Genomic DNA, 27901 nt, shown 5'->3' with positions numbered 1-27901 from the left:
AGAGACTCCATGTGAGGGAGGAGGGGGGTGGATTATTATGGTCTGTATGTTGCAAGGTAACTATGCAGAGTGGGGGAGGGGTGTGTGTGTGTGTGTGGGGGGGGGGGGGGGGGGGGGTTATTATGGGATGTCTGCCCCCTGATCTCTTTGTGTGTGTGTGCGCGGGTGTTTAATGCGAGAGAGGGAGACGGCGACGTCGTGTGCATCGCCAGGCAACATAAGACAAATACTGCATTTTAATTATTGGAACTAACGTTAGCTAGCTATTGTAACCCAAAATAGAAAAACTGTTGAAAGAAAGGCAAACGTTTCCTTTCGTTGTTTCTGTTTTCAAACAGTGGAACCATTCAACTTGTGAGTAACGTTACTGTAGTTTGTTTAGAATTGTATTTGCGATATTGGACCATTCAAAAATCAAATTAAAACAATTTAAATTCGTCATTTATTGATATGTTTTGGGACGATATGTTTTTGTTGTGTGACTCGTTTCTGAACCTAGCCGGTGATTGAGCTGGAGTTAGCGGGCTAGCTAACCAAGTGTGGGACGGAAAACTAGTAGCACGACGATGGCATGTCTAATGGCTAACTAGCTAGCTATAATGTAGCGAGACTACGCATAGATTGAAAGGCTGGTAGTCTTGAGTAGCCTAGTGTTGGCTAAAACAATTGACATCAGAAGTTATTTCACCTACTTAAGAGGCAATTTATGTATTTATATTGTTCAATCCACGAAATCAGTTCTGAATATTCACTTCAATTTTCTTGTTTCTTTTTTATTTCCACCTCCTTGCCGACCTGTCCTTCCCGACTCCACTTGGACGGACTCGATACTGGGACAGGACTCTGGAGGCAACACGGAATTAAACTTTTTTTAAGTTAGCTAACTAAATTTTAAAGTTAGCTAGCATTATGTCTGGAAGCGAGGACGATAGGGATGATTTTGGAGCCCCAGAGGACCGGTCTCTAATGCAAGGTAGGACCACTTCAACAAATGTTTATTGCAACGAAATTAACTTATCAAAATGTTATATACTTTATGTAAATAATGCGAGTTAATCGTAAAACTGAGCCAAAGATGTAAAGAACTTGAAGGTGACGTGAATTTGAATATATGGATAACTAGCTAACATACAAGTAGGTTGTTAGTTGATACTGGTTGTGGTTAACTTGTCAGGTTGTGGTAAGCTAACGTTATTTAAGCAAGAAGAATCACAGTGTTTACGGTTAGTTGGTCAACTAGTTATGGAAAAGTTAACTAACTAGCTAAGTAGTTGCAGGAACAGTGGACACCAGCCTCTAAGCTGTGGTAGTTGAGTGACTGACTACTGTAGCTAGCCGGCTAACGCGTTAGCCTAGCTTGCGTGTGCTAACAATGCTGGTTAACGTTTTGTTTCGGTTTTTATTGCAAGCCGTAGCCGTTGAAATGTAAGTTTGCAAAACGGACAGATGTTTTCCCGTACGGAAGCAATTTACAGAACTTCAACTTTTGGCTACACAAACCATGCCGACCCACCGGCATATTCTTGCGGCCTAGCAAATGTTACCGGTATTTTTACGTGCCCGATGACAAGATGGAGCCAGCCAGTTAGCTTGAAAGATGGCAGATGACGACGGCGACTTTCTCCTCCTATCATCGGGTGCTTGGTAGCGCCGCTTTGCGTGGTAGAAACAAATGCAGCCAATTCACTCTGTCTGTACATTTTACGGAACGTGTCACTCACTGCATTTGACTTATATAACGTAGATGGCTACATTAGCTGGCGAAGGACAATAAAACCGTTAGGCTAGCTGGCTACTTTGTTTACTACACAACAGGTTCGGATATGACGGCAATGCATATCCCATTAGAATCCTCGATGGGGGAAGTTAAGGCGATGGATTTTTCCGATTTTAAACATAGCAGGCGTCACCAGGCCACCTTTTAGATAGTCGTTAGTAAAAATTAAAAATATATATTTTTGCATTCAAACCTCTCACATGTGAAAATCATTGACCATATATAACCCGACTCTAATCCAAATAATAACTTGGAAGAGCCATCTTTTCCAATTTGTTTGTGGGACATCCAATTCTACAATTGGGCTAACTGGACTCAACCATAACCCAGATAATGATGATATGGCATTCAGGTGGCATTTAATTAGACACCCAGCACCCCTCATTTTGACTTACAGACAGTTTATCACATGTCAGACCATGGCTACTTGGTACTGATTTCAATGCCAACAGCCATTTGCTTACATCTATCATGAGCAATTACATAATAGGCCTTGGAACCCGATTCCATATGACTTTGCAGCTACCAAGATTGCAAGGATATTTAATTGACCTTCTTCGTTACAGCTATTATTAAGCTGTGTCTCTGACCTCATTGCAGATGAGGAAGAGGAGATGTCAGAGAATGAGGCCCCGAAGGTGAAGAAGAAGAAGGCCAAAAAGAGCCGGGAGAACAAAAGCAGCAAGAGGCGGACCTCTCGCAGAGAGGTAGGCTAGAGTGACATGACCACGTCTCTAATCATATCTGTACGTTCTTGGGACGCACCATGTTCCGTTTGTCTGCCAGTGGAGGGACCCGCCACCTGTCGGAAGCCAATGGGCTTACTCATAAGCCCCCCCCCATGTGTCCTCTCCAGGATGTGCCAATGAGCTCCCCTGAGCCCATGGAGACCCCCGAGGTGGACAGGGACGAGGAGCGAGCGGCGCCCCGCTCTGACAGCGAGGGCAGCGACTACAACCCGGGGAAGAAGAAGAAGAAGAACAGGGGGAGCACCTCCAAGGAGAAGAAGAGGAGCAGCACCAGCACTGATAGAAACGGCGGAGGAAAGGACAAGAGGAAGGACCCTGAACCCGAGGAAGAGGAGGATGAGGACGACGACGACGATAGCTTGGTGAGTTTTTTTTAGTTCGAGGGTGGAGAGAGTTGTGGAGGGGGGAGATGCCATTAAAGTTGACCAAATAATATTTAATGGTGTTAATTGAATTGTCATTATGCAACTAAAACTCAGAGCTCCCGAGAAAGTGATTGAATAAGCTACTTGTAACCTCTAGATGTAGATAAGTTATCAATACTACCATGCTGAGTTGACTACCACTAGGGTGACTGGTAAGTGCACTTATGCAAGGACATACTGTCACCGTGGCAACACCAAACTACCTGCCATTGGCCCTTTGTCAAGGCAAGCTCTTGCCACATGGTATAACTGCATGCGGCTTAAAATAACCAATGTTCCCCAATGGTGGGAGGAAAGTGCTTTTGTCCAAAGCCGTGCGAGAGTTAACAAAGACCCAGTAGCTATTGAACACAATGGCAACACTCAGAGGGCAAGAAATAGTCCCACCACAATAGACCAGTCAGTAAAGAAACAAATGGAAAGAACCGCATTTTAAGCAAACGTTCATGTTGAATTGTCTCATCTAGGAGCCTAAGACGTCGTCCCAGCTCCTGGATGACTGGGGAATGGAGGACATTGACCACGTCTTCAGCGACGAGGACTACCGCTCCCTCACCAACTACAAGGCCTTCAGTCAATATGTCAGGTAAATGAGATTGTCCATGTCAATGCTTGCTGCATGAATTATATTTTAAGCTTTTTCACCCCACTTTCTGCTCTCTCAAATATGTTGTCTCTTTTCTCCCCCTGATCTCGTCTACCGCTTCACTCTTTTTCCGTATTTTTTGTTGTTGTTGTCCTCATTACTCACCATCCACCCCCATCTCTCCCTCAGACCGCTCATCGCGGCCAAGAACCCCAAGATTGCCGTGTCCAAGATGATGATGGTACTGGGTGCCAAGTGGCGTGAGTTTAGCACCAACAATCCCCTGAGAGGCTCCGCCGCCGCTACTGCAGCCCTGGCCGCCGCCAACGTGTCTGCCGCCGTGGAGAGCATGGTGGCGGAGGTCGCTCCCACCCCGGTCGCCGAGCCCCAGCCACCGGTCGCCCCGCCTCTGAAAAAGGCCAAGACCAAAGAGGGCAAAGGTCCTAATGCTCGTAAGAAGTCCAGGCCCACCCCCAAGCCCGCAGAGAAGAAGAAAGTGGCTACAAAGAAGGTAGCTCCGCTCAAGATCAAACTAGGAGGCTTCAACAGCAAGAGGAAACGCTCCTCGGTAAGTGCTTGGAACATCGCGTCGCAATGCATATAGAATTGTGAGAATCGCAATACATATCGTATCAGGACATAAGTATCGTGAGGTCCCTGGCAGTTCCCGACCCCACTGTTTAGTCACCTCTTTCTTGGCTCATATTGACTTTGTTGTTGATGACAAAACATTTTTTTTGTCATTTGGCATAGAGGCCTTCAACCTAGACACATTTCTCCTTACAACGAAGTTCCTAACCATTCTCTATCTGGCTGTTCCTATCAGAGTGAAGAGGATGAGCCTGACGTCGAGAGTGACTTTGACGACGCCAGCATGAACAGCGTGTCCGTGTCGGACGGCTCCAACAGCCGCAGCAGCCGATCCAAGAAGCCCAAGAGCAAGCCCAAGAAGAAGAAGGGTCTGTACTCTGCAGGTGTGTGTGTCTCTTTCATGGCTCTGATACATATCTCAACCCCAAGAAGTTGTGTTTCATCCATGGCTGTGATGCAGTATGTCTCAAACCCAATTTAAAAGTGGTCTTGAGTTGCTAGACTCCACAGCTGTAGTTTGGATGTGTGTGCATGTCCAATTAGCTTTGACTCAGCCAGTACCACTCAGTCTTACTGAGCCACTAGAAGATTGTACGTTTTCAGCAGGGCAGCATGTTCTGCCTTTACAAAAAAATAGTTTGTCACACACTGATGTATTCAGTAGACAAACTCTTCCGTCAGAGTATCGATACATATCGCCCAGGAGTTTGAAATGCTTCCTAGATTGCATATGAATGACTCCACCTGCACAGTAAAAGGGAGCGATGAACAGCAATGTCCATTCCCTAACGTTTCATTCTACAGCACTTTTATAAAATGCATTCTGATTGATTAAAATGTGCGTTCCTCACAATATGTAACCGCTAAAGTGTTATAGCCTCGCTGGTATTTCATTGGGGTGCTTGTCAAACAACAAAAATGTTGAACATGCATTCCTTTTTTTGGGGGGGGGGGGGGTATTCAGGGAATGTACCATATCTAAGTTTGAATTGCTCTCACCCACTTCTGTCCTTTTGTTCCTTCCCTCCAGTCGAGGAGGACGGTGACGGTTATGAGACGGACCACCAGGACTACTGTGAGGTGTGCCAGCAGGGAGGGGAGATCATTCTGTGCGACACCTGTCCCCGGGCCTACCACATGGTGTGCCTGGACCCCGACATGGAGAACGCCCCAGAGGGCACCTGGAGCTGCCCACACTGCGTGAGTGACACCTTCCTTAGCCAATGAACGGCTCTGTGGAGTAAGTGACCGGGCAATATGGTACTGGTCAGCCAACCAGAATGATCAATCGGAGTGACAACAAAATACAGAGGAATCTGGTCGAGGGTAATGAGGAGCTATTGATATTGACAACCATTAGTCAATGATCATAAACCGCTAGCTGGTAGTACTGTGGTATATGCTGGTACTGTTAGCTCTCAAATTGCTCAAGTGTGTAACCATCTTTGCTTCCCTACCGGTCAAACAGTTAACCCTTTCCAGTTGCTCAACGACCATCCACGTGAACCCCTTCCCTCTCCCATCCACAGGAGAAGGAGGGCAAACAGTGGGAGGCGCGGGAGGAGGGCTCAGAAGAAGAGGAGGAGGAGGTGGAGGCAGAGCCGGAGGAGGACGACCACCACATGGAGTTCTGCAGGGTGTGTAAGGATGGTGGCGAGCTGCTCTGCTGCGACTCCTGTCCATCCTCCTATCACATCCACTGTCTCAACCCGCCCCTGCCTGAGATCCCCAACGGAGAGTGGATCTGCCCACGCTGCACTGTGAGTGAAACATGAGTAAATCAATGGGGTGGGACCCGGAGGGTGATTGACACGGGGCACAGCCAGTTGTTACACATGGTAAAGTGAATTCTACTTCCCAAATTTAAATCTAGCTCCCTACCCCCTTGGGTAGTGTATTGGGAAAACAAAACGACTAAATGGTTCAACACCATGAATGTAACATTACCTAACCTATCTGTAGACGAGGAGTTTTCACCATGTCGTTATGATCCGTTTGTCCTGAAAAGGGAGCGGGTTTAAAGACATTTGACCTCTTCACTGACGCTTTCCTCCCCTCCCCAGTGTCCACCCATGAAGGGCAAGGTGCAGAAGATTCTGACGTGGCGCTGGGGCGACCCCCCTCCGCCCACGCCCATCCCCCGCCCCCCAGACCTCCCGGCTGACCAGCCAGACCCCGCCCCTCTGGCCGGGCGCCCTGAGAGGGAGTTCTTCGCCAAGTGGAGCAACATGTCCTACTGGCACTGCTCCTGGGTGTCTGAGCTGCAGGTATGTACACACACACACACAGGTACGCAGGCTTACGCTCGGCCACCACGTTGCAGGCAATCGCACCCATACACACCTACCCTCATTTTGAGTTGTTGCTCATCTTAGTTTTGTTTTTCAGAGGCGCGGCGCACACTGAAACAAACACACACAAGAAATGTTGAGACGCTCGCTTCTTTGTCACTGAAATGGATTAGAGAGGAGCGTTGTCGCACCAACGTTCGACAACCCACACACACGCACACACTTCTCCCTCACCCACCTTTCCCTGCCTCCAGTTGGAGCTGCACTGTCAGGTGATGTTCAGGAACTACCAGAGGAAGAACGACATGGACGAGCCGCCTTCAGTAGACTTTGGCGAGGGCGACGAGGAAAAGAGCACGAAGAGGAAGGCCAAGGACCCGCTCTACGCCAAGATGGAGGAGAAGTACTACCGCTTTGGCATCAAGATCGCCTGGATGATGATCCACCGCATACTCAACCACAGGTCAGACGAAGCTCCCGGACTGGCTGCTAAATGGGGTTCAAATGTGTTTTTAGTCTCATTGAGAGTTAACATTTCCAAAATAGCAGCAGATTTTGAGTAGCAAGGCCAGACACATAGTCTTACACTTTTTGTGAATGAGTGTCTAGTCAGGATTTTCCCTTCAATGGAAAGGAGAACTCCTGCACACTTGATGAAATCTGCATGTTTTGTTTGTCAGGTAAAGGGTTTCTCCTTGTGATGCAAATGTCTCATGGGTCAAAGCAATCATTTCAACCAATCAGTTGCAGATACCTTTGGTCATGTAGTATATGTGGGCATCTGCTTGTCGAACATCTCATTCCAAAATCATGGGCATTAATATGGAATTGGTGCCCGCTTTGCTGCGATAACAGCCTCCACTCTTCTGGGAAGGCTTTCCACTACATGTGGGGACTTGCTTCCATTCAGCCACAAGAGCAGTAGTGAGGTCGGGCAGTGATGTTGCGCGATTAGGCCTGGCTTGCAGTCGGTGTTCCAGTTGGCACTATGCATTGGGGCAGGTAGTGTTCTCCTGGCGTCTGCCAAACTTGTGATTTATCACACCAGGGAATCTGTTTCCACTGCTCCAGAGTCCAATGGCAGCGAGCAAAACACCACTCCGGCTGACGCTTGGCATTGCGCGTGGTGATCAAAGGCTTGTGTGCGGCTGCTCGGCCATGGAAACCCATTTCATGAAGCTCCCGACAAACAGTTCTAGTGCTGAAGTTGCTTCCAGAGGCAGTTTGGAACTTGGTAGTGAGTGTTGCAACCGAGGACAAACGATTTTTACGCGCTATGCGCTTAGTGCTTGGAAGTCCCGTTCTGTGAGCTTGTGTGGACTACCACTTAGTGGCAGAGCCGTTGTTACTCCTAGACGTTTCCTCTTCAGCACTTACAGTTGACCGGGGCAGCTCTAGCAGGGCAGAAATGTGGAAAGGTGGCATCCTTTGACGGTGCCATGTTGAAAGTCATTGAGTTCTTCAGTAAGACCATTCTACTGCCAATGTTTGTCTATGGAGATTGAATGGCTGTGTGCCTGATTTTTATACTTCTGTCAGCAACGGGTGTGGCTGAAATAGCCGAATCCACTAATTTGAAGTGGTGTCCACATACTTTTGAATGTGTATGCATGCATCCATCCATGCATGCATGCATGCCTACTGGATTTAATTGGCAACGTTGCTAACCAAGTTTTGTCTGTTTGTGAGCTGCAGTCAGGACAAGAAGAATAACGTACACTACCTCATCAAGTGGAAAGACCTGGCCTACGACCAAGCCACCTGGGAGGCTGAGGACATGGACATCCCAGAGTTTGACGTCTTCAGACAGCAGTACTGGAACCACAGGTAACTAATGCATTATTGCCACCTACTCTACATTGTATAGGTGGAATGGAGAAGGAGTTTCTTCTTCGTCTGTTTCCGAGGGTAACAATGTTCTTTCTCGTCTGTTTCAGGGAGCTGATGATGGGCGACGAGGGTAAACCAGGGAAGAAGATCAAGGTGAAAGGCAAGACGAAGAGGATGGACCGGCCTCCTGAGAATCCTGTCGTTGATGTAAGTGTTGACTGTTGTCATTTTTATTGGATTGGCGACACGGCTTGTCTTTTATCAGAGATATGGTTTCTCGTGATTTACCGGGTATTCCTGGTCGTCATAAATTGCTCAGTATCTTACCGTTAAAATGGACTTTTAGCATCTCTTTTTCTGCAGCTTTATGTTATGTCAAACACATGATAAATCCCTTATGGTGCATATTTCCCGCTTAGTGGTGTGTCTTGACATCAACAGTAACTCACTGTTCTTCTCTATCTTCCCCCTCTTCAGCCCACCATCAAGTTTGAGCGGCAGCCTGATTACCTGGACAGTACGGGGGGCAACCTGCACCCCTACCAGCTGGAGGGTCTCAACTGGCTGCGTTTCTCCTGGGCACAGGGCACAGACACTATCCTGGCTGACGAGATGGGACTGGGCAAGACTGTGCAGACTGCCGTGTTCCTCTACTCACTCTACAAAGAGGTGTGTGTGTGTGGGAGAGAATAAGGGTGAAAGTGGATATGGGTCTTTCTGTTTACTAGGGTACCAGGGAGGATTTCATTGCTGGATAACTTGTTATAGCTGTTGACAAGTCATTGATAAAAATCTGCCATTTTTTCCCCCCCATGTCATTACATTAAGATATAAGGGGGAACCATGACTCAGTAAAATTCCTGAGGTGATTTAAACCCTAGAAAGATGCATGTTCAACTATAGTTTCTTCCATTTTACTTGTTGATAAATGTCATTGTTTACTTTTTTTGTTGTTATTTTTTATAAGACCAAATGGTAGGCATTATTTCAACAGGAACTGATCAGAATTGCCACTAGGCAGCCCTTTAGACCAATACCAACCAGCCCAGCCAGTTTGTATAATATGTCAGGTGAAATCTGACGACATATAGCTTGAGCTTTGTGTTAACACTCTTTGGTGGTGATCACATGGAGACTACTGCCACCTATTGATCGGAGTGTAGAATGCAATGTATTTGACGACACAATATTTTAACATTAGAATGATAGAAATTTAAATGTTACATGAGAAATTATATGTTATTAAGTTAAATTAGCTGTGGTTCAGTTAGTAGAGCATGGCACTTGCAACACCAATGGTAGTGTGTTTGATTCCCGCTGGGGTCACCCATACAAATTATCTTATTTTCATTAACTTTTTTCTTTCCCCCTTATAGGGTCACTCCAAGGGCCCGTTCCTGGTGAGCGCCCCCCTGTCTACCATCATTAACTGGGAAAGAGAGTTTGAGATGTGGGCCCCGGACATGTACGTGGTGACCTACGTAGGAGACAAGGACAGCAGAGCCGTCATCCGAGAGAACGAGTTCTCCTTCGAGAACAACGCCATCCGCGGAGGGAAGAGGGCTTCTAAGATGAAGGTGAGAATTACGGGGGGAAATGTTTTTAAAAAGAACCGATGAATTAGAACTGTTTATCGACAAAGGTAATATATTGACAATTTTATTTGAAATGTATCACTCCTTCAATGATATGCTGGTGTGTGTCACGTTTTTAACCGTTCCCCATGTCGTGGCCTTGTAGAAAGACTCATCAGTGAAGTTCCATGTGCTGCTGACGTCCTATGAGTTGATCACCATCGACATGGCCATCCTAGGTTCCATAGATTGGGCCTGTCTGGTGGTCGATGAGGCCCACAGGCTCAAAAACAACCAGTCCAAGGTGAGAGATTAGAGTTGTGTTATGGAGGTAGTTTACCTGTTATGTGCAACATATTCCCTTATTCAGGAACTATCAATTTGGAAATATAAGGGCAATGAGGAATCCCAAATTCTATTTTTCATTAGTTGGATACCCTCATTGTACAATGAAACTCCAGCTAAACTGGTATGGCTGAAAGTACTATTGACAAATACATAAGTGTTTCATTTTTAGATGAATAATACTCTTTCTCTCCCCTCCAGTTCTTCAGAGTGCTGAACAACTATCCTCTCCAGCACAAGCTGCTACTGACCGGTACACCTCTACAGAACAACCTGGAAGAGTTGTTCCACCTCCTCAACTTCCTCACGCCAGAGAGATTCAGGTGTGTGTGTGTGTGTGTGTGTGTGTGTGTGTGTACACACACATTCTGTCCACATTACTTTCCCACTCAAACCCAATGACCACTTCACCTGTATCACACCCCACTCATCTTAGACGAGCTATTTTAGAGTTAAACCTTTACTTACTTCCCTCCTCTCTCTGTGTAGTAACCTGGAGGGGTTCCTGGAAGAGTTTGCTGACATCGCCAAAGAGGACCAGATCAAGAAGCTGCACGACATGCTGGGACCCCACATGCTCAGGAGACTGAAGGCTGACGTCTTCAAACACATGCCCTCCAAGACGGAGCTCATCGTCAGGGTGGAGCTCAGCCCCATGCAGAAGTGAGTGAAAGTGCATGGAGGGATAGGGTGTGGTGAAGGGGTACATTTGAATAGTGGTTGACCTAGTTGTATGTGCTGTCTAACTTGGCTAAAACGGTGATGGGATCAAATATATAATTAGAATGATTAGTCATCGTCCATAGACTGTTACTTAAACGCAATCTTCCCTTGGGATACTCAACTCACGAGAACTGTACAATATAATTGGACTGTGGAAGGGGTATTAATTGTGGATTTAAAAAAAATAAAAAAAATCTATTTTTAGGAAGTACTACAAATTCATCCTCACCCGTAACTTTGAGGCCCTGAACACGCGCAGTGGTGGAAATCAAGTATCCCTGCTCAACGTGGTGATGGACCTCAAGAAGTGCTGCAATCACCCCTACCTCTTCCCTGTGGCTGCCATGGTATGACCCACTTATTAATACATTTGAATGGGAATGGACCATGCTATTGTGATTTTCCTGTAAGGCTCTATACAGCTGAAGCTCTGACTCTTGATTGGTTCCCCACCCCAAACAGGAAGCCCCAAAGATGCCCAATGGGATGTACGACGGTAGCGCCCTCACTAAGTCTGCCGGGAAACTGACGCTAATGCAGAAGATGATGAGGAAGCTGAAAGACGGCGGGCACAGAGTACTCATCTTCTCTCAGGTTAGTTAACCAACACACACGCACATTATCAATATTTTATTTGAGTCCACAAATCACATTACGTCAAGAAGGATCCAAACATTTCAAAGTTCTTGGATACGAAAAGCACACACCTCACACGGGCCCATTCACTCCCTCTGCCGTAGATGACCAAGATGCTGGACCTGCTGGAGGACTTCCTGGAGAACGAGGGCTACAAGTACGAGCGTATCGACGGCAGCATCACCGGGGGCATGAGACAGGAGGCCATCGACAGATTCAATGGTGAGGCTCACACCACACTAACTTCCTCATTCAGTCTCTAACTAGATCACTATGTATACTGCAATTTCAGAGTGACTTATATATTTGTAGTTTTCAGATCTAAATTAGGTGTATATATCATATCATTGTTTTAATATCACGAGGGATTTATATACAGTACCAGTCAAAATGTGGACACGCCTACTCATTTAAGGGTTTTTCTTTAGTTTGACTATTTTCTACATTGTAGAATAATAGTGAAGACATCAAAATTATGAAATAACGCATTTGGAATCTTGTAGTTAACCAAAAAAGTGTTAAACAAATCAAAATATGTTATTTTAGATTCTTCAAAGTAGCCACCCTTTATCCTTGAGGACAGCTTTGCACACTCAACCAGCTTCAGGAGCTAGTCACCTGGAATGCTTTTTCAACACTCTTCAAGGAGTTCCCACATATGCTGAGCACTTGTTGGCTGTTTTTCCTTCACTCTGCAGTCCAACTCATCCCAAATCATCTCAATTGGGTTGAGGTCATGGGATTGTGGAGGTCAGGTCATCTGATGTAGCACTCCATCACTCTCCTTGGTCAAATAGCCCTCACACAGCCTGGAGGTGTGTTGGGTCATTGTTCTGTTGAAAAACAAATGATAGTCCCACTAAAAGCAAACCAGATGGGATGGCGTATCGCTGCAGAAAGCTGTGGTAGCCATGCTGGTTAAGTGTGTCTTAGAATTCTAAATAAATCATTGACAGTGTCACCAGAAATGTACCCTCACACATCACACCTCCTCCATGCTTCACGGTGGGAACCACACATGCGGAGATCATCCGTTCACCTACTCTGTGTCTCACAAAGCCAAGGCTGTTGGAACCAAAAATCTAACATTTGGAGTCATCAGACCAAAGGACAGATTTCCACTGGTCTAATGTCCATTTCTCGTGTTTCTTGGCCCAAGCAAGTCTCTTCTTCTTATTGGTGTCCTTTAGTAGTGGTTTATTTGCAGCAATTTGACCATGAAGGCTTGATTCACAGTCTCTTCTGAACAGTTGATGTTGAGATGCGTCTGTTATTGAACTCTGTGAAGCATTTATTTGGGCTGCAATTTCTGAGGCTGGTAACTCTAATGAACTTATCCTCTGCAGCAGAGGTAACTCTGGTTCTTCCTTTCCTGTGGCGGTCCTCATGAGAGCTAGTTTCATCATAGTGCTTGATGGTTTTTGCAACTGCACTTGAAGAAACTTGAAAAGTTCTTGAAATGTTCCGGATAGACTGACCTTCATGTCTTAAAGTAATGATGGACTGTCGTTTCTCTTTGCTTATTTGAGGTGTTCTTGCCATAATATGGACTTGGTCTTTTACAAAATAGGGCTATCTTCTGTATACCAAACCTACCTTGTCACAACACAACTGATTGGCTCAAACGCATTAAGAAGGAAAGAAATTCCACAAATTAATTTAAGAATACAAACCTGTTAATTGAAATGCATTCCAGGTGACTGCGTCATGAAGCCGGTTGAGAGAATGCCAAGAGTGTGCAAAGCTGTCATCAAGGCAAATATAAAATATATTTTGATTTGTTTAACACTTTTTTTTGTTTGTTTTGTTTACTACATGATTCCATATGTGTTATTTCATCGTTTTGATGTCTTCACTATTATTCTACAATGTAAAAAATAAAGAAAAACCCTTGAATGAGTAGGTGTGTCCCAACTTTTGACTGATACTGTTTATTTGAAGTGTTAATTTTTATTTTTATCAAATGAAATGACATTTATGGTGCAACATTTTGAATGACCTAGTCTGCAGAACTATTAGGCTACTCCTATTCTTACAGTAAGCTATTTTACATTCACCAGCCTTATGTTTTCTGAAGCTCCTGATTTAGTTCTTCATTTCAATTGTGCGGGAATAGACAACCTAGATGGCGGAATTTTCCGCCGTCTGATATCAATGTACGATTATCTAAAGCGTTGTTTTATTCTTGTGGGGTTTTCGTTGAAATCGGGCTTGTTTTAGTACGCAGGTGCATGCAATCTCAAGTTAATTTGGTTTTAAGAATACTAGCGATTTAAAACAGGGCTCCAAAGAAGTCTTTGTTGCAATTTTTTGGGGGGAATTTGTTATCCTCCCTGACTGTCTAGCTTTGGTTAGTTCTCAAACATGATATTAATACAAAATATATAGTTTGTTAAATTTTTTTACACAGTTTGTATTGGGGTTTTAGTCGTTTTTAGAGATGGAATTCTCAGTAGGTGGAAACGGCGCCGCTGGCCGCCCCCCACAACCCGTTGTTGTTGAGGAGCGGCATACTTTATTTTGCAGCACATGTTGTGCTCTTCTGTCGCGCGTGCAATGATGTCCGAGGAGAAAAACAGTGTTCGTTGTTTACTACTTTGTTGTAATATTGCAGACTTACTGTTTCACCACTAAGGAGTCCAGCTCTAAGTTTAAACACGCATTTTTCCATCCTGAAAATAATAATTATTATACTTTTATTTTGTTTTGCTTGTTTGGATTTTGGCGGGCCAGAAAAAACAGAATAATCCCTGTAAAGTGAATGATTGTAGAGAGAAAGCAAGTGATTTGATGTAAATATAGATAGTTGTTGATGTAGAAAGTGATTGATATATATACGTATAGTGATTTGGTCTGAGTGGTTGATCTGTTTTGTTCCTTAGCTCCTGGAGCGCTGCAGTTTGCCTTCCTGCTGTCGACGAGAGCTGGAGGTCTGGGTATCAACCTGGCCACCGCCGACACCGTCATCATCTACGACTCCGACTGGAACCCCCACAACGACATCCAGGTAACACACTTGGAACCATCACACACCGGCCCAATCCCAAATCAAGCCCAATGATCTTCGAATTAGATTAGTAGAAGTACTATGGTGAACCTTCCACCTAGCCTGTCAGAGGGCAAGGTGGCGCTATTACCATATTGCTTACACCTGTCGAATGCTTATGGATCAGTTTATGATTGGGCCATTCACCATCTCCTTGTTCTCTATTATATCAACTGTTATTAAGGTGGTTGCAAGGATGAAAGGGTCATATACTGTTTGTCTCTGTCTTCCTCATCTCAGGCGTTCAGCAGAGCTCACCGTATTGGACAGAACAAGAAGGTGATGATCTACCGCTTCGTCACAAAGGCCTCTGTGGAGGAGAGGATCACTCAGGTAAAGAGGCTGTCCCCTCTCCTGCAACATCACAATTACCTCTTCACGACGCAACACGGCCGCCTGTATCATAGAATTGCTAACTTGTTGTTGGATCCAATGAATGTTGTGTGTGTGTGTGTATGGAAGCGAGCCTCGTCTGTCGTCAGGGCAACTCATTACATTTCCTTGGCCCATACGGGCAGGAAGAAAGTCGACGCAGACACTGAAACGTCCCACGTTCCCTCCCTCTCCAGGTAGCCAAGAAGAAGATGATGTTGACCCACCTGGTGGTGCGTCCTGGTCTGGGCTCCAAGACGGGCTCCATGTCCAAACAGGAGCTGGACGACATCCTCAAGTTCGGCACGGAGGAGCTGTTCAAGGACGAGCTTGGAAAGGGGGACAAAGAAGGTATAACAAAATAAAGGGCTCCTGCTGTTGTAAACATGGAGGGATGATGGATGGAGTGGATAGTTGTTCATCTGTCAAATCACTTCTCAGTTGTCTTGAAAGGGAGCAATGAAACGTTGTCTTATTGTATATTTTTTATTTTATTTTTTTACCTGCCCTCAGCAGGTTACTGGAAGCGTGTTGCAGGTGAACAGAAAACAAGCAAATGCCAGCAGATACGAACAGTCAAATAAGATGATAGTTTGTTGGTTATTACTTATTCGTGCTTATTAGGTGAAATGATCAACATTTTGGGTAAACCGATGTGACGATGTCTAGAACAGATTTAGTTCGAGATAAGGTAATGACAATGTTTATAACACGTTCATAACGTTCTGATAATATTTGGGCCATGTTCTGAAAATGTTTAATGTCCCTCAGGTGAAAACAAGGAGGAGGACAGCCAGGTGATCCACTACGATGACATGGCAGTGGACAGGCTGCTGGACAGGAACCAGGAGTCCGAAACCCCGGAGGAAACGGAGATCGGGAGCATGAACGAGTACCTCGGCTCCTTCAAGGTGGCCCAGTACGTGGTCAAGGACGAGGAGGAGGCGGTAAGTTGTGTTTTAGCGGACACTTTGACCCAGAGTGACGTTTCACATTTTTAGAAGGTTGACTCCCAAATGGCCTTGCTGTAGCCCAGACGGTGTGTGTGTGTGTAACTGACGTGTCTCATTTGACACCTGCACACTTGATCAATGACTCTCCTTTTGCCCCCCTCTCTCTCCTTTTGCCTCTCTCCTTTCCCTCCCCTCTCTCTCCTTTCCCTCCCCCCTCTCTCTCTCTCTCTCTCTCTCTCTCCTTTCCCTCCCCCCTCTCTCTCTCTCCTTTCCCTCCCTCCCTCTCTCTTGCCCCTTCCCCTCAGGAGGAGGAAGTGCAGAGGGAGATCATCAAGCAGGAGGAGAGTGTCGACCCAGACTACTGGGAGAAGCTGCTCAGGCACCACTATGAGCAGCAGCAGGAGGACCTGGCCCGCAACCTGGGCAAGGGCAAGCGCATCCGCAAGCAGGTCAACTACAACGACGGCTCCCAGGAGGACCGAGGTAGTAGACGGGGTAACAACAACAAGCGCCATTACTTACTTACGTGTGTGTGTGTGTGTGAGAGAAAGAGTGGTGGGTGTGAGTTTCACTGGGGAAGTCTTAGTAACTGAGTGGTGTCAGGTGTTTGTGTTGGTTTGATTACTCCTCACCTCCTGCATGAGGTACGTCTCTCCAGTTGTGGTGGCAATTAGAATTTTCCTCCCCATTTGCCTCACCTCTTCAGAAAGCCTCTGTGTCAGTTCTCAGAAAGCCTGGTAAATCTTCCGACACATGCTCGTGATCTTCTATTCCCAGCAACAATCCAAGCTATTCAGAATGACATTTAACGTGAGTGGGGTATCTGTTCCAAGTCCTAGTTCGTTTTCTGTTGGAATGGCAGCTTTCCTTGTTGACCTTTGACGCCTGAATACAATGCATTGCAGTGGGCGTGACCTGCACTACCCACAATGCGCTGCACGGCCACCATGATCTCAGGCCCCTCACCGAGAGGATGAAAATGGCCCTCTTTAATCCTAGAACCCTAGGAGATTCGAAGAATGAGTTGGCGTGTGTGACTGAATTGCGGTTGTTTTGTACCCCTTCCCTGTTTTGAGTCGGGGAAACAGTGCATCTCTTCTCGGCTCCTAACTGTACACATACTAACTTAAACAATGTCCCACATGTGGTTTGAGTCAGCTACTCACACTCGTGTCAACTTGCCCACAAGCAGTGCCCATCACCCCCATATCTGTGATGTTGGTTTCCTTCTAGCACTCTGTGCTTGGTCTGGTTGTCAACCTTTTACTCAAAGTCCACTTCCTTGTAGAATCCCCCCCCCCCCCCCCCGTAAATGTTCATCTTTTAATAACTTCAAAGAAGTTTCTGGACTGTGTACTGAAATTGCGCCCCGTGTCTTCTGTCTCCAAGCAGATTGGCAGGATGACCAATCGGACAACAACTCAGACTACTCTGTGGCCTCCGAGGAGGGTGACGAGGACTTTGATGAGCGGGCAGAAGGTAAGCGAAAGTGTGTGTGGACAGATGGCGTCTCTGTCGGTGGTGTTTACAAGAGTGGGTGGGTGGGTGTGTTTGTGAAGCTTAAGAGAATAACTTTTCGTGCTTTCCTTTTTCTGGCGGTGCAGCCAACTCTCGCAGACCCAACAGGAAAGGCATGCGGGGCGACCGGGACAAGCCACTGCCCCCCCTGCTGGCCAGAGTGGGAGGCAACATTGAGGTCAGCTCTCAATGTCCATCGATCACTGCACTCTGAACCACTGCTCTGCGTGATCCTGAAATGTGTTTGCAATTTAGCTTATCTACAGATGGGCCGACCCACCACTTGTCTCTTGGCATTCAATTGGCTTGTATAGAAATAGAGGTCAGGGGTCAATATGTGGACTACCTGTTAACTCTACGCTAACCCTGCCTCTCTGGTGTTCAGGTGTTGGGCTTCAACGTTCGCCAGAGGAAGGCCTTCCTGAATGCAGTGATGCGTTATGGGATGCCTCCTCAGGACGCCTTCACCACCCAGTGGCTGGTCAGAGACCTGCGCGGGAAATCTGAGAAAGAGTTCAAGTGAGTAACTAACATGTTATAGTGTAAATCCACAATAGTAATGCCCTGACATTGGTTGAATTTGTCCTCTATATTTTGTTTTACATCGGATCCTCTCTCTCTCGCAGGGCGTATGTCTCCCTCTTCATGAGGCACCTGTGCGAGCCCGGCGCCGACGGAGCCGAGACCTTCGCCGACGGCGTCCCCCGCGAAGGGTTGTCGCGGCAACACGTACTCACCCGCATCGGTGTGATGTCGCTGATCCGCAAGAAGGTAGAGCCCAGCTCCTGGTTTGGGATAGTTGGGAGGAATTCAACTCAGCCGCCGTATGCTGAAGTGAGAGTGTAGCGTGTCCCTGACCGTGTTTCCCACCAGGTCCAGGAGTTTGAGCACGTCAACGGCCAGTGGTCCATGCCCTGGATGATGGAGCTGGAGGAGAGTAAAAAGGCTGCGGCCGCTGCAGCTGGAGCCCGCCCCGACTCCCCAGGGAAGACCCCCTCCACGGGCACGCCTGCAGACACGCAGCCCAACACGCCCGCCACAGGTACAGCCCGCTACGTACGCCCTCTTCCACAACCCTCTCCCCGGTCCTTGCTCTTCCTGCGTTTCCTAGGGCTAATCCGTCTTTCCCTGCTGTAGTGACCTATGGTCTGTAACCCAAAATCTCTGCAAGTGGGTCCCACGTCTTTGCAGAGTGTAGGCCCTCTCCTGCGATGATGCTTTTAACCCCTGTTCCCCTCTGTGTGCTCGCCCTCCCCAGCCCCCAAAACTCCCTCCACTGGCACACCCGCAGACACGCAACCCAACACGCCTGCCCCAGGTAAACCAACTCTGTCCCCTCCCTCCCCCTGTCTTCCTCCACACCCTCTCACTGTTCCAGGCCTCTTGACATGCAGGGTCAAACCACTGACTCAAGCGCTGCTGCTGCTATGCTGGTTTTAGTGAAACCACCCTGGAAAAAGTGGCGCTTGCTTGGGTGTGTAAAACGTGTAACTGTCAATCAGTGCTTGGAGATGTGGAAGGTGGATTAAGAGCTGATGTCCTGTCGGTTTAGCAGACGATCCTTCGAAGACGGAGGACGCCGTGAAGGATGGCGAGAAAGAGGAGAAGAAAGATGGCGAGGTGGAGAAGGAGGAGTCCAGAAAGACGGAAGACCGAGAGGTAAAGAATGATACACTTGATCCACATTGGTCAATAGACTAGAATAAGCCAATGGCTGACCAAAGCCAACCAATCTATCATACTTGTACATGGGGTATTGATACCACAGTAAATATCATTGTTGTGAAGTTTGAGATGGATCTCCTTGTCCAGAATGGTTCGTTTTTAGTAAGTTTTAAAATGTCTGCTGTTCTCTGTGCTTTCTGGTTTGACGAAATGTTCCTCTCTTTCAGGTAAATGCGATCCCCGATAACGAGGAGAAGACTCCTTCCCCTGAACCGAAAGAGAAAGATGAAGGAGAGCCCATGGAAACAGACAAGCCTACCAACGGAGAGGCGGAGAAGGACGGCGAGACTGCAGAGGAGACTGCTCCGGGAGGAGAGGAGACCAAGTCTCCAGCAGCAGAGGCCAAGATGGACGTGTCCGAGGTCAAATCGGAAGACTCCGAGGCCAAAGGTGATGGCGTAATAGAATATGGTTCAGCTCAATTTTTCCACAGTGCCATTTCTATTGCATTCTATTAGACGCTCGTTTTGGTGTTTACTAATGTCCCCCCCCCCCCCCCCCTTCTCTCCATCCCTCTGGATTTGCAGCAAAAGAGAAGACGGAGAAGATGGATACCACTCCTGCCTCAGAGGAAAAGAAAGGTAGCTCCTCTCGCCATCGTTCTCATTTTGCACTCGTCAATCCACAAACTGCAGTAAGGACATACTGTTGGTCCCGTGCCTTGTGTCGGTCCACGTTTCTGCTTCACTCCGTTCTCTCACTCGCCCCATTTTCAACCTCGTTCTTTCTGCAGAGCAAAAGGAGGAGAAGGATGGCGTGAAGGCGGAGGAGCTGGCCAAGCTGCAGAACGGGGACAGTGTGAAGGAGGGAGCGGCGGCCGGAGTCAGTGAGGAGAAGAAGAAAGCCAAGACGAGATTCATGTTCAACATCGCCGACGGAGGATTCACAGGTAAGAGAACTGGAGTGTCAAGAGGGAAAGCATACCACAAACACACACGCATGCACAGATCTCCGCACGTTCTCAACTGATTTTTGGTTGGTTTCATACATGGTTAAGCGCTACTCTTGGACTAAATAGCATTTTCAATGGTCTCAATTGTTACTTCAGGGAATCACTCTTTTTCTCCCCCTCTTACAGAGCTGCACTCCTTGTGGCAGAACGAGGAGAGGGCCGCCACCGTCACCAAGAAGACCAACGAGATTTGGCATCGTCGCCATGACTACTGGCTTCTGGCTGGCATCATACAGTATCCTTTTATACCACTGTTGACAAACCATGCGGCCCACCGTGGCTCTTTGCAAACAAACATCAGTGGTTTACGGTCACATTTTTCTCTTCAAAATGTAACCAGTGCAACGCTCATTAGAAAATTGCCTCCACGGCGGAGTGCCTTTAGGCAGGAAAAAGTACAGTCTCAACAGATCTAATAACTATGGCCAGCTTCAAGTATTGGTTAATTGTCACATACATTAGGCCAATATTAGGTCATACCGCAAACAGTGGGGCCAGTCTGTTTTAGTTTTTTTCCCTTGACTCTGGCGCCCCCTAGACACGGCTACGCGCGTTGGCAGGACATCCAGAACGACGTGAAGTTCGCCATCCTCAACGAGCCCTTCAAGGCTGAAATGAACCGAGGCAACTTCCTGGAGATAAAAAACAAGTTTCTGGCCAGGAGGTTCAAGGTATAAAGGCCTTTATTAACCCTATATTAGCCATGGACATTTATACACCACCCCCCTCCCAGGCCTGTTTGTCAGCAGTTCTCATTTTCACTCGTATCGCGTAAAGTTTTGTTGTGCTCCATGTACACGCTGCTCATTTTGTATTGCTCTATTCTCATCCACCCCTCTGCTTCGTCCCTCCTCCCCCTAGCTGCTGGAGCAGGCCCTGGTGATCGAGGAGCAGCTGCGCCGGGCGGCCTACCTCAACATGTCGGAGGACCCTTCCCACCCCTCCATGGCCCTCAACACGCGCTTCAGCGAGGTGGAGTGTCTGGCCGAGTCCCACCAACACCTCAGCAAGGAGTCCATGTCGGGGAACAAGCCCGCCAACGCCGTCCTGCACAAAGGTAAGCTAGCCAGCTGGAACTCGCCTAGTACGCCCGGTTCGAGTTCATTAGGTCACGCTGTAGAAAAAATGTTTGGCAACGGAAAATTCAAATGGATCCTATGGTACCTCACCATTTTTAACTTTGTGTCTGACCGTTTTGTGCCTACTGAACGTGACCCTGTGCAAAGAAATAGGAAGAATTGCGTCTTTGCTGACAAACAGACCGTAATGCATTTATCAACCTAACCTAAAGTACCTTGAGGCTTACCGTAATTGCTGGACTATTAAGCGCGCCTGAATATAAACCGCACCCACTGAATTATTAAAAAATATGTATTTTGTACATAAATAAGCCGCACATGTCTACCGGTACATTGAAACAAATGAACTTGGTCACTATCTTCCTCCTCCTGTGCTCTGAAACCACTGAAGTCATCTCCTTCGGTGTCGGAGTTGAATAGCCTCAGAATTGCTTCATCTGATGTTGGATCGTTTTCATTGTCGCTCTCGTCACTTTCATCCGGAGGCAAATTCCCCGCTGAGCTCATGCTGCCCCTTCAACACGCAGCAGTCCAGCCTTTCGAAACCCGTTGATGATAGTGGATTTTTTGACAATGCTCCACGCTGTCAGGACCCACTGGCAGACTTGACCATAAATTGCTCTTCGCATGCGGCCCATTTTAGTGAAGGATTTCTCCCCACTTGTCATCCAAGCCTCCCACTGAACAAGGAGCGCCACCTTAAATGCACGATTTACACTGATGTCGAGTGGCTGCAAATACTTTGGGCCATCTGCTTTTCTTCCCTCTGAAAGCTTTTGTGGTCTTTTTGCACTGAGTCAGTTCCTCACGCTGCTGTTTCCAACGTCTTATCATCGACTCATTAAGGCCAAGCTCCCATGCAGCAGCTCTATTTCCTTTTCCAACAGCCAGATCGATCGCCTTCAACTTGAAAGCTGCATCATATGCATTTCTCTGTGTCTTTGCCATGATGAGGGTGACATAATGACCACCGTAATCAGAATGATGGGAAGTTTGCGCGCGCTCGATTTACGTCACATTATGTGACGGTGCTCAGTTTTTTGGCGGCATGAATCTTGTGAAAGCGGGAAAAAATCCATAAATTAGCCGCATCATTGTATAAACCGCGAGGTTCAAAGCGTGGGAAAAAAGTAGCGGCTTATAGTCCGGAAATTACGGTAGTTGAAGATTTGTAAAGGTGATGATAATAATAATAGATGTATTTTATACAGTGCTTTTCATTCCAAGTAAGAAAGGAAGTAACTTAACAGGAGGGAGCATAATTGTAGAGCCAGGCAGGGAGGTAGAGATATCATTCATCGGGCACCTCGTCTTCCATAGTCACAGTTCCTCCTCCGTAGATAGGCTGGATCGTCCACTACTGAGATGTGGCACCCACCTGGATGACGCTTCGGCGACTGTAAAAGCACCAGTAAGACCACCACACCTCAGCAGTGGTCCAGAAAAGCCCCCTACAGAGTGAGCTTCTGCATCTCCGCACACCGCTGTCCACTTGCCTCTAAGAACTGGGGCAGGAGGCAAAAAGCCAAGGCTGGGTTGCTGAGTCATTCAACTCATACTACAAGCTAGCTAGCTAGTTAGCCAAGCCAAATATAAACTGACTTACCATAATCAGTCCTGCATTTTCGCGGGTCACACCAGATACTACAGTTCATCTATAAACATTCTATAAACCTCTACAGTCCTGATCGGCACAGCAGAAGATGATGCGTCCAAGCTTGAAACCACGGCCCTTTATGTGAATATATATATACAGTACCAGTCAAAAGTTTGGACACACCTACTCATTCAAGGGTTTTTCTGAATTTTTCTATTTAGAATAATAGTGAAGACATCAAACTACAAAATGGCACACATGGAATCATGTAGTAACCAAAACTGTGTTAAACAAATCAAAATATATATTTAGATTCTTCAAAGTAGCCACCCTTTGCTTTGATAACTGCTTTGCACACTCTTGGCATTCTCTCAACCAACTTCACCTGGAATGTTTTTCCAACAGTCTTGAAGGAGTTCCCATATGCTGAGCACTTGTTGGCTGCGGTCCAACTTATCCCAAATCATCTCATTTGGGTTGAGGTCGGGTGATTGTGGAGGCCAGGTCATCTGATGCAGCACTCTGTCACTCTCCTTATTGGTCAAATAGCCCTCACACAGCCTGGAGGTGTGTTGGATCATTGTCCTGTTGAAAAACAAATGATAGTCCCACTAAACCAGATGGGGTGGCGTATCGCTGCAGAATGCTGTGGTAGCCATGCTGGTTAAGTGTGCCTTGAATTCTAAATAAATCACTGACAGTGTCACCAGCAAAGCACCCCTACACCATCACACCTCCTCTGTGCTTCACGGTGGGAACCACACATGCAGAGATCACCTACTCTGTGTCTCACAAAGACAAGGCGGTTGGAACCAAAAATCTAACATTTGGAGTCGTCAGATCAAAGGACAGATTTCCACTGGTCTAATTTCCATTGCTTGTGTTTTTGGGGCCAAGCAAGTATCATCTTCTTATTGGTGTCATTTAGTAGGGGTGTCTTTGCAGCAATTCGACCATAAAGGCCTGATTCACTCAGTCTCTGAACAGTTGATGTTGAGATGTGTCTGTTACATGAACTCTGAAGCATTTAATTGGGCTGCAATTTCTGAGGCTGGTAACTCCTAATGAACTTATCCTCTGCAGCAGAAGTAACTCTGGGTCTTCCATTCCTGTGGCGGTCCTCATGAGAGCCAGTTTCATCATAGCGCTTGATGGTTTTTGTGACTACGCTTGAAGAAACTTTCAAAGTTCTTAATGTTCCGTATTGACTGACCTTCTTGTCTTAGTGATGGACTGTCGTTTCTCTTTGCTTGTTTGCGCTGTTTTTGCCATAATATGAACTTGGTATTTTACCAAATAGGGTTATCTTCTGTATACCCTACCTTGTTACAACTGATTGGCTCAAATGCATTAAGAAGGAAAGAAATTCCACAAATGTACTTTTAAGAAGGCACACCTGTTAATTGGAATGCATTCCAGGTGACGACCTCATGAAGCTGGTTGAGAGAATGCCAAGAGTGTGCAAAACTGTCATCAGTTGGCTACTTTAAGGAATCTATAATATATTTTGTTTTAACACTTTTTGGGGGTTACTACAGGATTCCCGTATGTGTTATTTCCAAATGTTTTTCGTCTTTATTCTACAATGCAGAACATTTTTTTTAAATAAAGAAAAACCCTTGAATGAGTAGGTGTCAACTTTTGACTGGTATTATATATGTGTGTGTGCATTCATAAAGTAATCAGCCCTCTTGACTTTTTCCAAATTTTTGTTATGTTACTGCCTTTATTCTAAAATGTAGTAAATACATTTTTGCAAATGTATAAAAAGTTTAAAAATATCACATTTACATAAGTATTCAGACCCTTTACTCAGTACTTTGTTGAAGCACCTTTGGCAGACTCGAGTCTTCTTGGGTATGATGCTACAAGCTTGGCGCATCTGTTTTTGGGGAGTTTCTCACTTCTCTGCAGATCCTCTCTCAAGCTCTGTCAGGTTGGATGGGGAGCTTCGCTGTACAGCTATTTTCAGGTCTCTCCAGTGATCAAGTCTGGGCTCTGGCTGGGCCACTCAAGGAAATGTAGAGACTTGTCCCGAAGCCACTCCTGCATTGTCTTGGCTGTGTGCTTAGTGTCGTTGTCTTGGTGGGAGTTGAACCTTCACCCCAGTCTGAGGTCCTGAGCGCTCTGGAGAAGCTTTTCATCAAGGATTTATCTGTACTTTGCTCTGTTCATCTTTCCCTCTATCCTGACTAGTCTCCCAGTCCCTGCTGCTGAAAAATATCCACACAGCATGATGCTGCCACCACCATACTTCACCGTAGGGATGGTGCCAGGTTTCTTTCAGATGTGACCCTTGGCATTCAGGCCAAAGAGTTCAATCTTGGTTTCATCAGACCAGAGAATCTGGTTTCTCATTGTCTGAGAGTCTTTAGCTGCCTTTTGGCAAACTCTAAGCAGGCTGTCAGGTGGAGGTCCTTCTGGAAGATTCTCCCATTTCCACAGAGGAACCTTGGAGCCATGTCAGAGTGACCGTTGGGTTCTTGGTCACCTCCCTGACCAAGACCCTTCTTCCCCGATTGCTCAGTTTGGCCTGGCAGCCAGCTCTAGGAAGAGTCTTGGTGATTCCAAACTTCTTACATTTAAGAATGATGGCGGACACTGTGTTCTTGGGGACCTTCAATACTGCATACATTTTTTTTTATTTTGGTACCCTTCCCCAGATCTGTGCCTCGACACAATCCTGTCGCGAACCTTCGACCTCATTGCTTGGTTTTTAGTCTGACATGCATGGTCAACTGTGGGACCTTAAATGGATAGGTGTTGCCTTTCCAAATCATGTCCAGTCAATTGAATTTACCACAGGTGGACTCCCAAGTTGTAGAAGTGTCAAGGATGATCAATGGAAATAGAATGCACCTGAGCTCAATTTCGAGGCTCATAGCAAAGGGTCTGAATAATTATGTAAATAAGTTATTTCTGCTTTTTTTTTTCTTCATATAAATACATTTGCAACAATTTCTAAACCTGTCTTTTGCTTTGTCATTATGGGATATTGTGTATAGATTGATGAGGAACATTAAACACTTTCAGAACAAGGCTAATGTAAGAGCATTTGGAGAATACTTTCTGAATACACTAGGCATATGTATGTTGGCAAGCACTTCCAGGTTCTCATTCTCTCTTTCCCCTCTCAGTGCTGAAACAGCTGGAGGAGCTTCTCAGTGACATGAAAGCAGACGTGACCCGTCTCCCGGCAACCATCGCCCGGATACCCCCGGTCGCAGTGAGACTCCAGATGTCCGAGAGGAACATCCTCAGCCGCCTGGCCAGCAGAGGCCCCGAACCACAGCCTCAACAACCGCAGGTAAGCGCCCACCCCAATGAGGGATGTGTGAATGTTTTGTGCACAAGTCTTGTCACGTTTTGTAATGTTCTTGTTGTGTTCTTTCACCTACAGCTGTCACAACAGTAGCCTGGCTTAGCCCCCTTGAACCTCACCACCTCTACATTCCTGATCGGCACAGCAGACGATGATGCGCCCAAGCTTGAAACCACGGCCCTTTATATAATATGGACTTGCAGCGTTCCTACAGGCTGACTCCTGGACACTGTGGAAATAATAGCTATTTTAATTTTTCCTTTTGTTTTGACTTTATTAATATTATTGATATAATGTTATTATGATGGTTTTTTTGGGACCTAAATAAAAATGTAATAAAGGTTTTTGTTTGTTTTTTTTTTATCATGTGATTTTGTGTGGGTGGGGGGGGGGGGGGGGGGGTTGGAGGGAATGATTCAATGGTGTATAAGCAAGTCTAGTAAAAATATACAGAACAGGGTGAGTAAAATGGTCAGAGTGGGGTATTCTCTCATTTATGTCTGGAAGTAGCTGGCCAAAGTTAGCTTGGGTGCTTGACTGCCGTGAGGTCAAGACCGCTCCGATCAACCCGGCTCCTCTGCCAGAGCGTCCAGCGTGCACTCTAAACGCTATGATTTTATGAAGGCTTACAAAGGCCCAGAGTGCACTCTGGCACTTCAGAGTGAATATATGAAAGCTCATGAAGTAGATTTTGGTTTCAAAACTAAGTCTTAAACACATGCTTAGTACTGTTAAAAAGGTCAACACTGGGATTCAGATAAAGGTGTCAGAAACAATGTGACTACGACAGAGCCCAAGATGCAGCAGACCAACAAACAGAACATTTACTTGGGGTTTTATTTTTCAGGGAGTGAGGGTTCCACCCCCAATTGTCCCCATGTTGGGGAATAAGAGATTTGAAAGTCTAGGTTTGAGATCAAATATGTCACCAATTGCTGTTCCAAAATAAATTAGCATGTCAGATCTTTTACCTAATAGAGGTGCTCTAGACATGCACAAATTCCCATTGGAACACAGCCACTTTAAAAGTGCAGGGCTTGTGCAACGTGCCACACCTTCATCTCACAGGAAGCATATATATATGTGAGGAGAAAGCTGAAAGCTCCATCTATCCATTGATGTAATATATCCTCTAGCCGATTCCCAGTTCGTCCACTAGATAGCAATAGGAGATCACATGTCTCTTGGCCACTTATTTCTCAGCATGGGGGTTTCTTATGACAGTAGTAGGATTTGATATCGATTTCCCAAAAAACAATGCCTGTAGCTTTCAAATAATATGTAAATTTATATTTTCAAAACAACCGCTCAGAGTTTGACTTGTTAATCGGGTTCACTTTATTATTAGAAATGTGATTAAAATCTGATCCCATTTATGCAGAAATACAGAAAATCTTAAAGGGTTCACAAACTTTCCCCTTACCACTGTAACTCTGCTGGCTAGGTTAATTTACTAACTGTGTTATAGATACAGAGGTGGAGGCATCAGAGTCAAACTACTTGGAACTTGTCCAAACTTTTCTAGATGACCCAAAAAAGAGGGAACACTTCCAGGTTGGTGTGAGAACTATTTCTAAAACAGACATTTAAATCAAGGAGGTAAACTAAACCGCAGTGCATGCGCAGTCTATTCCACTGAAATCCTTGTTACTGGCTTACTCAGTACTGCTGAACCTCAACTTGTATGCATTACAGAGGAAACGTGCCATAACGACAGCGGGTGATTGCTTCAGACCAAAACACCAGTTGTAATTTGATGTTCAGTCTTCTAGGATGTTTTTCAGAGGAATCCGGCCCCATGTTTGACACA

The 27901-nt window shown here is 46.2% G+C and overlaps 1 protein-coding gene across 23 annotated transcripts; it reads left to right on the top strand.

Moving 5' to 3' along the window:
- Nucleotides 1–62: 62 nt before the first annotated feature.
- Nucleotides 63–26435, top strand: LOC110496200 (ATP-dependent chromatin remodeler CHD4). Of its 23 annotated transcripts, none has more exons than XM_090208613.1 (41): nt 63–354; nt 840–973; nt 2378–2484; nt 2634–2888; nt 3419–3537; nt 3727–4105; nt 4364–4511; nt 5159–5328; nt 5658–5888; nt 6192–6395; nt 6674–6882; nt 8115–8246; nt 8357–8456; nt 8727–8918; nt 9626–9826; nt 9990–10127; nt 10370–10491; nt 10658–10831; nt 11097–11238; nt 11354–11485; nt 11632–11749; nt 14410–14534; nt 14814–14906; nt 15143–15296; nt 15717–15892; nt 16204–16381; nt 17291–17377; nt 17503–17594; nt 17802–17935; nt 18043–18187; nt 18290–18458; nt 18675–18734; nt 18972–19075; nt 19309–19531; nt 19669–19722; nt 19875–20030; nt 20220–20328; nt 20632–20764; nt 20955–21150; nt 25907–26076; nt 26170–26435. In XM_090208613.1, exons 2-41 carry the CDS (start codon nt 910–912, stop codon nt 26182–26184), a joined length of 5910 nt encoding a protein of 1969 aa, XP_090064739.1. In that variant the 5' UTR covers nt 63–354; nt 840–909; the 3' UTR covers nt 26185–26435. The 23 variants fall into 23 exon arrangements, with proteins under 23 accessions (XP_090064739.1, XP_090064738.1, XP_090064735.1 ...); XM_090208612.1 differs by having other exon boundaries at nt 18969–19075; XM_090208609.1 differs by having other exon boundaries at nt 17291–17378; nt 17495–17594; nt 18969–19075.
- The last annotated feature ends 1466 nt before the right edge of the window (nt 26436–27901 follow it).

This window comes from Oncorhynchus mykiss, chromosome 18 (assembly GCF_057628025.1).
Source record: "Oncorhynchus mykiss isolate SJ-2025 chromosome 18, ASM5762802v1, whole genome shotgun sequence".
NCBI classification, from domain to species: Eukaryota; Metazoa; Chordata; class Actinopteri; order Salmoniformes; family Salmonidae; genus Oncorhynchus; species Oncorhynchus mykiss.
The sequence above is the reverse complement of the archived record's forward strand: the minus strand, read 5'-3'. Positions and strand labels throughout refer to the sequence as shown.